The 10,429-nt window shown below is 32.6% G+C and overlaps 1 protein-coding gene across 1 annotated transcript; it reads right to left on the bottom strand.

Annotated features, from left to right (window-relative positions):
• Positions 1–6,754: 6,754 nt before the first annotated feature.
• LOC127249065 (uncharacterized) lies at positions 6,755–9,485 on the bottom strand. Its single transcript, XM_051271657.1, has 6 exons — positions 9,224–9,485; positions 8,463–8,602; positions 7,994–8,258; positions 7,753–7,880; positions 7,616–7,660; positions 6,755–7,024 (listed from the first exon to the last, which is right to left on the bottom strand). Exons 1-6 carry the CDS (start codon positions 9,483–9,485, stop codon positions 6,755–6,757), a joined length of 1,110 nt encoding a protein of 369 aa, XP_051127614.1.
• Between the last annotated feature and the right edge of the window lie 944 nt (positions 9,486–10,429).

Raw genomic sequence — 10,429 nt, 5'->3', positions numbered from 1 at the left:
AATAGTAGTTGGACTTAGATTTAGTTTGACTCAAGTAGATCACATGGCTTTAATTGAGGTTAGATTTAGTTTGTCCATTCATTTTATTGTTAATTTCAACCATAGTTTTACATTGATATGACCATCAAATGCCGATTTGGATTTTTGCATATTTATCTCTCAATAACCACTTATTATTGTTTTTCCAAATATCTGAAGCAGAATTTGCATTAGTTCAAAGTGTTCAAGAGAAAGCAAATTTACGTTCTAAAATTGTTCAATCGCTAGACAAACGTCAGGAAGTTTTCATTTCAAATTTTATTTATATTTTAGTGGGAACTTCCCAAGTTATGGAAGCAGTTGTTGGATGTTCACAACAAATGTTCGACTGTATTTTCATCTAGATTGAGCACACCTTGTTTACAAATAAAATATTCTGATCTATTGCTTTTACAACTTTTATATGCTTCAGTGAAGGTAGGCTGCAATAATTACCAGCTTGCTGATGCATGCTTATTGTTTACATGTGATATTTCATGTGTTGTGATTTTGCTTGGTGTATCCATTCTGTGGAAACTAGAGAATGGTGCATTAAAAAAATTCATGCACTAATACATGACAAAATTATTGTAGTGCTACTTAGATATACCTTAAAATTCAGTCTGCCGTTTAGCCTTTATAATTTTTGTTATGTAATGCGCCAGATCCTTCAGTGACCATAGTTGTTGGAGTTATAGTGGCCAATTATTTGCATTTTTGGTATGTAAAGCACATATGAAAACTTTAGGAAAAATCATATTGCGTTATTTATTGTCACTTTTGCTTTTTCTTGGATTAAGGTTTCATGATAAATCTGGGGCTATTGCTCTTTTTTTTTTTTTTTTTTTTTCTTCCATTCTGTGTGATTTTCTAAAAAAGTTGGTAACAATCTCTCTAATAATGCTTAAATAAATTTGATGATTATCCTTCCTAAAATATAAGAGCCTAAAACTTCATCCACAAGTTTTTGTCCAAATTCAACTTCGAAGAAATGACTATGAGATTGTTTTATTAACGGAAAATACATATCCCTCATTCAATTTCCATAATACAGTATCAACAAGTATATCCAATTTAGGAGTTAGATAGAATAATAAGTACTGCGCTGAAGGTTTAGGGTTTAGCAAGGTGTAATTCTCACTGTATACTTATTGTTTCTTTCTCCCTTTTACAAATTTGTATCCTTATTACATGTGGCAACATATGTGATATTTTGTGTATGTTGGTAACAGAAGTGCTATCAAACGTTGTGATGAGTTTTTGGTCTTTTGCTGTTAATTTGTGATTTCATGAATGCAATGTATTTGTTTACTGGTGTTTTTAAATATATTTGTACACTATTTATTTTTTATTGAAAGAAAATATTATATTATACAACTAAATTTAACTTTTGTTTTCAACTATATTTCATTAGTTGTATCTTTTTGTTCATATTTTTATTTATGTTGTGAATCATAGAAAGTTCATTTCGCATTAAGGGAAAACTCATCGTAAACCTGGTGCTCCAGTAACTAACAAGAGTCGATTAACGCACTTGGTGAAGAGGTTTGATTATCATTTCAAGAGTTATGCCCTGACGATCATGCAACAAATCAAGAGGATGAACGCCCAATAGGACCACCGTGACGAGTGACTTGTATGTTTGTTGCTATGCTTTGCTTTTGAATTATATAGTTTGGTCGTTTTGAAAAATAGTTATGTTTCTAGACAGTGCATTCTATGTGTAATTGAGTGTGATACATACTTGATATTCTTTTGTTATTACTGAAAGAATAAGGATATTTTTTTATGAAGCTCATTTATGAAAGAATAAGCAAACTCGGTTGGGTTCTCGGTTGCTTATTGAGTTTGAATTATTTTATGAAGCTCATTTATCATAATCTGTACATCCTTAGTAGATCCTTCTTCATCAAGTTTTTTATATCCTGTCCCAAAAGATTCAAGAATCATGTTAATTGGATTCTTCCTTTTTTTTTTTTTTCATTCAATTCCTTGAAAAAGTCAGGTACACCATGAATTCTAAAACATGTTTCCTTAATGTGTCCTTTTCTCTTGCACACTTCACATGTTTAATTTTTTTTTTTTTTTTTTATCAATTATCACATTTCTCTTCTTCAATGTCTTCTTATTATAATTGTCAGCAGCAGCTTAGTTGTCTTTTGAGTCACATTAAAAACTTTCAAATCAAAATTCATAATTGTTGCATTCTGTCTTTCAACTTGGTACATCATAGAGAAAGCCTTACTAACTGATGGAAGATATTCCATCATTATAATTTTTTTTTTTAATAGGTTAGTAGATTTCATCAAAATTTATAAGAAACTAGACTATGTATTTCCTCTCAAAGTTTTTAGTTAAACGAAAGTTCATATTGCATTTACAATGTCCACAATTACATCTAACATCAAGTTCAACTACTCAAAGTTCATCAATAAGTTTATGCAACTTAGTATAATAGACTGTAAGAGAATCATTGAATTGTTTGAGTTTAAAGATATTATCTTTCTGTTGGTAAATAAGTACTTCATTCGTCTTCCAAAACTTTTCATTTTCCCTTGGCCATAGTTCACAAGTTGAAGAAACATACACGAACCCTTCTTGCAGCTCTGTTGAGATAGAATTGTTGATTCAAGCTTTGATCACTGCATCACAGGCACTCTAAACATTTTACATCAAAGATAAATGTTCCATAGTATTTGACCATGAGGGATGTTCCAACATTATGGCTCCAAGAAAGATAATTGGAGGCGTTCAAATGTATAGAGATGAGAATAATCTTAGGTGATCCCAAAGTTCAAGCAAGAGAGCTTGATTAAATTAAAAATACTGATGTAAATATGTATTAAATTAAATTTATAAAACTAATAATAGTGTTATTTGAATATTAATTTATATTGATAATAAATAAATATTTATATTTTTTTATTCATTTATATTATATAAAATTTTATTATTTATAAAATAATATGTATATTGTATATATTTTATTAAATTATATTTATTAAAATAATGTAAAAATTTAATTTATCATATTTTTGCACAGCCATACACATCATTTTATAAATTTAAAAAAAAAATTACAGAACTACTGACGACTTGTACACTCTGACGACTTGTAGGCTCTGCACCCTATACTTACACAGTCAATGAGAAACACACCCGAAGTTTTGGGGAATAGGAAGAATTGGGAAGAACCCGTGCGGCAGCTGACGCGGTGAGACGGGAATTAGAGTTTATTTGTTTAAGTGCATATTTATAGAGAATTATAATTACGGTTTATTTGTTTAATATTTTAAATATAGATATTCATAAAAATAGATAATTATTAATAGTATAAAAATATAATAGTTATAATACTCCTATAATAGTATCATTTTGTATATTTATATTTTAAATTTTGTAATTTTTGTTATGTATACCGTATTTGATTTAAATTACCTAATTAATTAGGTCATCAATTTTTTTATAATTTATTTATTAATTCTAAATTTATTTTAGTTACTTATTAAGTTTATTATTTAAATTGTTTTAAAATTTTAAGAATTTAATCAATTATTATTCATATATTTTTACCTAATAAATAAATTATAAATACATATCTAAATAAAAATATAATCAAAATTATTATTCACCGACAATATTACATTATAACATTAAGGACTAAGATTGAACTAATTTAATGAATACGAGACTAAATTATTATTTTAAAAATAGAAGGTCTAAAATTGACATATTAGTGAATAAAATGGACAAAAAATGTATTTTACCGTATTATTTTATTATTTAATACATTAATGATTTTGGGTGTGTTCTATTTTTTTTTTCACATTTCCTCAAAAGAAAATAATAACTATATAGTCAGGTAAGGAATGATCTGGTGCTGCAAAGATTGGATTTGTGATCATGAGGTCATGGATTCTCAAACCTCAACACCTCAGTTTCTCAAGAATAGGTTCAAGATTAATAAAAAGTTTCAAAATTTCCGAACCTATTTAAATTACCGAAACTTTTAGTTTCAGAATTTACGTGATTAATGTAAATAAAAATATATTAATTAAGTAATTTATTATATATATTTTTTGACAGACTCGGAATTGATTCCAAAACTAATTCCGAGGAAAATAAACAAATTTCTGGTAGTGTTGGATTTCCCCACGAACCTAATGTTGATGTGCAAGACGCTGGTCGAAATTGTCACCATTTTTTCTGTGCCTCCCGGAGCTGCGGAAGACTCGTCATGCGTCATCTCTCCAGAAACATATGGCAATGAAGTTTGGTGCTATTCGGAGAAGGTAATTTTCGATTTCTCAATTGTATAGAATGTGAGACTTGTCAGAGTCCTAGTGGACGTGCCAATTTGTTATCGTTGAAAATTCGACGTCAACAGCCTAATCGATTTACGTCGGTCAGTATCAATATCAAATCAGATTTCGCAGACTCAAAAAAGTACGTGACTCAATCCCACAATAAAAAATTTAAAAAAAAAGAAAAATCATGTCTTTAACTATTATGAAAACTAATTAGAGGATTTTTGGAATGAAATATATCTAACGATGAAAAGAAACAATAAGAACAGACAAATGTTGTTATTAATTGAATTAGGAAATTGAAAAGTAATAAGAATCTTGAAACAATATTTGAAAAAATTCTTGAAAAATAAAGGAAAGAGAGCTAAATTCTTGTGATGGTTCGGATACGATGATGATGCCCTTAGAATCTTGGCATCTTCTTTATATAGCTATAAATTTATTTGCACCGCCTTTTTTCTCGACCCCTCAACTATTTTAGGAACAAATTTTTCAGTTCTCTAAATATTTCCTTATCCCTAATTAGACTCTCATATTTTCTTATCTGAATTGGACATCTTCGTCTGTGAGCATGTTTTGGGCCGGATCGGGTTATCTGGGCTGGTCTGTCACCTAATCAGGTTGAGTGTTAATTATTTCTCGGAGACCAAACTTATTTGGAAGTAACGATATAATATATACATATTTTTTATCATCTTAAAAAATTAATATTTAATATAGGGTAATTTTTTAATCCCGTAATCGATCATTTTATCATTTTAATCTTGTAATTGGAGGTTGTCTTAAAATAGTTTCGTAAGTGAAAAAATTTTGCAATTTAGTCTTCAATGTCTATGAAGCACCTACATGACATGCTAACGGACACGTGTCGGCCATGTCGGCGCCATGTGGCTGACACGTGCCCAAATTATTTTTATTATTTTTTTTAAATAAAAATTACAATTATAAAAATAAATATATATATAATATAAAAGTTAAAAATTAAAAATTAAATAAATTAAAAATTAAAAATTATCCATATATGTCCGTCAAATCAGTGCCAAGTGACATTTATTAATTTATATATTAATATATTTTTAATTATATTTTATATTTTATATTTTAATATAAAAATTATAAATTATCCACGTAGTGACCACGTAGCGTTGACTTAACGGACATGTGGATAATTTTTTTATTTAATTTTTTAATTTTTTATATTTTTAATTTTATTTTTCTATATATTTTATATTTTCAATTTATATTTTATATATTTTTATTTAAAAAATAAAATAAAAATTATCCATGTGTCCGACACGTGTGCAAAAATTTACGGGACTATTTTATCTAAATTTTCATTGACTATTGTATTTAATATTCAATCTGTTCACTTAGCATTTCTAATGAAATAATTCCCTATAAATATTATTAAAAAAAATTATAAATATACACACATTAATACAATACATATATTATTCACTCATAAAAATTCAATCATTCAATACAAAATATTACTTTTTATATTACCAACATAATTTTTCATACAAAATACAAAAAAAAAAATCAATTTACCTAAAAACACTTAAGTTAACATACCGATTCTTGAATCCAAACTGAGGTATCATGGGTCATATAAATTATTAGGTATTATGGGTCATATTAATTATTTGTATTTTTTTAATTGTTTTCTAAATCATGAAGTATACGATTAAATGTATCTTTTTATTAGTAGTAATAATATTAAAAAATTATTTACATCAAATTTTATTAAGATATAATATTAATATTATATATAATTTGAGTGTGTTAGTTTATTTTTTATTTGGAAATTAATTAATTAATTAAAGGTAAAATATTTACATTAAAATCAGTGTATGCAAATATTAAACTATCCCATATGAAAAAATAGCCTACGCAAGTGTCTTTAATGTCTTACAAAAGAAGCTGAAACAATATTTTGTTGCCCATAATAATAATAATAATAATAGTTTTAGGTGTTTCTTTGCCTTACAAAGAAAGATAAATGGTGTTTTTGGCAATTATTTAGTTGATTCAACTTAAATGTATTTGGATATTTGCGGACAAATATAAATTTCACTATTAACCAAAAATATAATTACAATATTCATATATATGGGTATATATGTGGCCTTCAAATGACAATATACAAAAATATACTAACACTCTCCTCAAACTCAAGGCGGTAAAGTAGAATCCAACTTGAGTTTGCTCAACAACGTGGAGAACATGCCTTGGAAGAGGGACTTTGTAAAGATATCCGCAGTCCGATCCTCAAAAGAGACAGGAGATAGGTGAACAGTACTTACACGAACATGTTGTAGAACAAAGTGACAATCAATCTCAATATGCTTACTGCGCTCGTGAAATATATCATTATGGAAGATCTGGATCGCGCTCATGCTGTCACGATGGAGGGAAGTGGAAGAATGTTAAGGAACCCTGAGATCAGTAAGAAGCCGACAAAGCCAAAGAAGCTCTGAAGTTGAATCCGCAAGGGCACGATATTCAGACTTTGCACTAAAGCGAGAAACAAGTGTCTGTTTTCTACAACGCCAAGAAACAAGGGAATTCCCCAAGAAAAAGCAATAACTTGTGATGGAGTGACAATCGGTGGGATCACCTACCCAATCAGCATCAGAAAAACCAGCAAGGAGCAATAGAGAGTTTGCATAAAAGTGAAGACCATGTAAAAGTGTACCCTTGACACAGCAAAGGATGTGCAACACAACAACTAGTGAACTATCCGAAGGTTAGTCATGAACTGACTAACAACATGAACGACATGAACTATGTCATGGCGAGTAACCATAAAATAGATCAGAGATCCTACCAACTTCCGATTGCAAGAGGGATCCTCTAGTAGAGTGCTAACAAGAGGAGTAAGTCGGCAATTCCCCTCGAAAAGGGTGGAATCTGGCTATTAGTCAGGCCTGAACGAGATATGAGGTCAGAGGAATATTTCGCCTGAGATAGATAGATAGATATCATCTAGAGCGTCAAAGATCTCAAGACCGAAAAAGTAGCGGAGCTGACCAAGACTCTTCATTTTGAAATGTCGATGGAGATAGGTATGCAGATTGGATATACTATAGTTGTCGTTTCCGGTAAGAACCATATCATCCACATACAATAAGAGAATGATGATCCCCACAAAAGAACGATGAATAAAGAGCGCAGAGTCATAAGTAGATGCAGAAAAGCCATATTAAAAGAGCGCAACACTAAACTTGGTGAACCAAGCTTGGGGCGTCTTGCTTCAGTCCATAAAGAGCACGGCGCTACTTACATACCTTCCCTGAAAAATCTGAACTAGGTGGAGGAGTCATGTAGACTTCCTTAGAAAAACCCCATAACGAAATGAATTCTTCACATCCAATTGTAAGAGCTTCCAACAGTGAACAACTACAACAACAAAAAGGCAACGGACACATGTCAAGTGAGCAACGAGAGCAAATGTCTCCTCATAATCAATGTTGTACTCCTGCGAGAAATCCTTGGCTACAAGGCGAGCCTTGTAGTGCTCAACAAAACCATCAGAGTGAGTTTCTTGTACACCTAATTACAAGTAATAGATTTCTTATCATGAGAGAGATCGATGATATCCCACGTGTCAGTCTTCTCAAGAGCATGCAATTCCTCAAACATAGTGTCGCGCTACAAGGGATCACAGTTTGCCTCACGAAAGGTCTTGGGTTCATGGTGAGATACAATGGCAATGACAATCAAGTAAATAAGCGGGGGGAGACTTACACGGGTGGATTGTCGATCACTAGCGGCAGGAACTGGAGCTTCCGAAGTATCGGTCACAGACTCAGGAAACACAAAGGGGTCAGCTGGTGGTGGATCAACAACATATAGACCATCAGAAACAAACAAGGGTTCGGGATCTGCAGAAGGAGAAGAGGAATCCAAGACAAAGAATAGGGACTCTGACTGAAAGGGAATGAAAAATTTAGACTCAGAGAAAAATAAATTATGCTCCCAAAAGGTAACATCCCAAGAAATACGTTGACGATTCGATGCAGGATCCCAACATCGATAGCTTTTGTGTTCTACCCTATACCCCATAAAATAACTCAAAAGGGTGTGTGGCTCTAATTTGTTTCGTTCATGAGGAGAGAGATGAACAAAACTAACACAACCAAAATGATGAAGATGAGAGTAATCAGGTGTGTGGAGGAAGAGCCTCTCATAAGGGGTGGTATCCTGAAGGACAGAGGATGACAAACGGTTAATATTATAAACAGCAGTAAAAGCAGCATCATCCGAAAACCAATCTGGACAAGATACATATAATAACATGGCTTGAACAATGTTTAAAATATGACGATGCTTACGTTCTGCCCTACTGTTTTGCTGAGAAGTGTAGGGACAAGACCGCTGGATAAGAGTACTCTAGGTGGACATAAAACTAAGAAGGACAAAATCATTATATTCGAGGGGATTGTCAGTGCGAAGAGTCCGAATAGGACACGAGAACTAAGTTTGCACCATTTTAGCGAAAGTAGAGTAAATGAAGGTAAGTTTAGACCGGTGTTGCATAAAGTAAATTCAAGTAAATTGAGAGTAATCATCAGTAAAAATCATAAACTAACGAACCCAGTAAGAGTAGCAACATGAGAGGGCTCTCAAATGTCATAAAGTACTAAAGAAAATGGTTTATCAGCAATAGACAAGTTATTCAAAAAATGTAAAGCTGGTTGTTTCCTAAGTTTTCAATGCAAATAATCAAAAGACTCAAAATGAACTGAACCTAAAACACATGTATTGGCAAGAGACTTGAGTTTAGAGAAGGAGGTGCCAATAATAAGAAGATGAATGGGAGACGGCAGCAAAAATGGATGGTGTTTGGCGAGGGCGAAGGTGGTCAAGCTCAAACAAGCGGCATGTCTTGTTACCCGTCCCAAGTGTCTGACCCGTCTGCGTGTCCTGAAGCTGCACACCATTAGAAGAGAAAATTAAAGTAAGACCCCACTCAACCAACTGACAGATAGACGCAAGGTTTAGGGCTAATTTGGGAATGACATAAACATCATCAAGGTGAGGGGACGAGATATGGCCATTATGGATAATGCGCATGGAGGTGCCATCAACGGTAAATATAGGAGGGGATGAGGTGATAGGTTGGAAGGAATGTGAAAGGCGATGATCAGGTGTCATGTGGTTACAACAAGCAAAATCAATATATCAAGTGTTGTTACCTGATATCGATGTTAAAGAAAAGTGGACCGGTAGATACTGAATGAGCATGTGGCAAAAGTCCTCAAGGGTGGAAGGTGGCCGAGGCGACTGTGATACACTAGTGGCAGCGGCAATGGCAAAGGAAAAGCCATAAGAAGAAGACTGACTAGCCTTGGGATTCTTCGGTCAATGCCGATGGATGTGACCCTTCTGATGACAGTAGCGACACTCAACCTTAGAGTAGTGAATAAAAAGATGATCAGCATTCGGGCAACTGTGACATTTATCATACTGAAGTGCAGGCATCCTTGCGAGTATCTCGGTGATGAGGAGTGGACGAGGAAACTACCAAGGCTGAAGCAAGGGTAGGAGTTTTGAACATTTTGAGACGGGTGTTCTCAAGCAAAATCTCCGTCATCACTATCTTAAAGGAAGACAAGGGATGCCGATGAAGCAAAGAAGCACACACAAAATCATATATTATGAAGCAAGCTTCATCAATAGCTGAATCAACCGAAAGTGCTCAATTTGTATATCTGCTTCATCAATGCGATCCCACATAAACTGTATAGTAGAAAAGAACTTATTATATCCTGGTTCGAGTAATGTATCAACGCATTCAACAACCCAAGAAGCTGATAATAATACATACCCCCACTGGCCTGATATTGATGCTGCAAATAATCCTAAATTTTTTTTATAGTGTTCATCCGGCGAAGTTGAATATGAATGGACTTGGAAGAGATATTCCGTATCCAAGTAAGAGTAATGTGATCTTACGATCCCACTTATCCAAGAAATTCCGATAATCCATAAGCTCCTTATTGGTGAGAGGTACCGCAGAGATGACAATAGGAACAACCGGTGCAGTAAAATCGTCAGTAACATAGCGTCATAATCTTTTACCAATCAAGAAGTTTTTT

This window comes from Andrographis paniculata, unplaced genomic scaffold (genome assembly GCF_009805555.1).
Source record: "Andrographis paniculata isolate CXL003 unplaced genomic scaffold, ASM980555v1 Contig35END, whole genome shotgun sequence".
Classification (NCBI taxonomy): domain Eukaryota; kingdom Viridiplantae; phylum Streptophyta; class Magnoliopsida; order Lamiales; family Acanthaceae; genus Andrographis; species Andrographis paniculata.
Note: the sequence above shows the minus strand (reverse complement) of the source record. Positions and strands in the feature narration are given on the sequence as shown.

What these genes read in the sequence shown, in the direction of transcription:
- LOC127249065 (XM_051271657.1), bottom strand. Translation starts at nt 9,485, where the DNA reads ATGACACCTGATCATCGCCTTTCACATTCCTTCCAACCTATCACCTCA. An exon ending in ATCTTCATCATTTTGGTTGT is followed by an intron (nt 8,259 to 8,462) that starts GTTAGTTTTGTT and finishes ATTCCCTTTCAG; the next exon opens with TCAGAGTCCCTATTCTTTGT. An exon ending in GACCTTTCGTGAGGCAAACT is followed by an intron (nt 7,881 to 7,993) that starts GTGATCCCTTGT and finishes ACTTGTAATTAG; the next exon opens with GTGTACAAGAAACTCACTCT.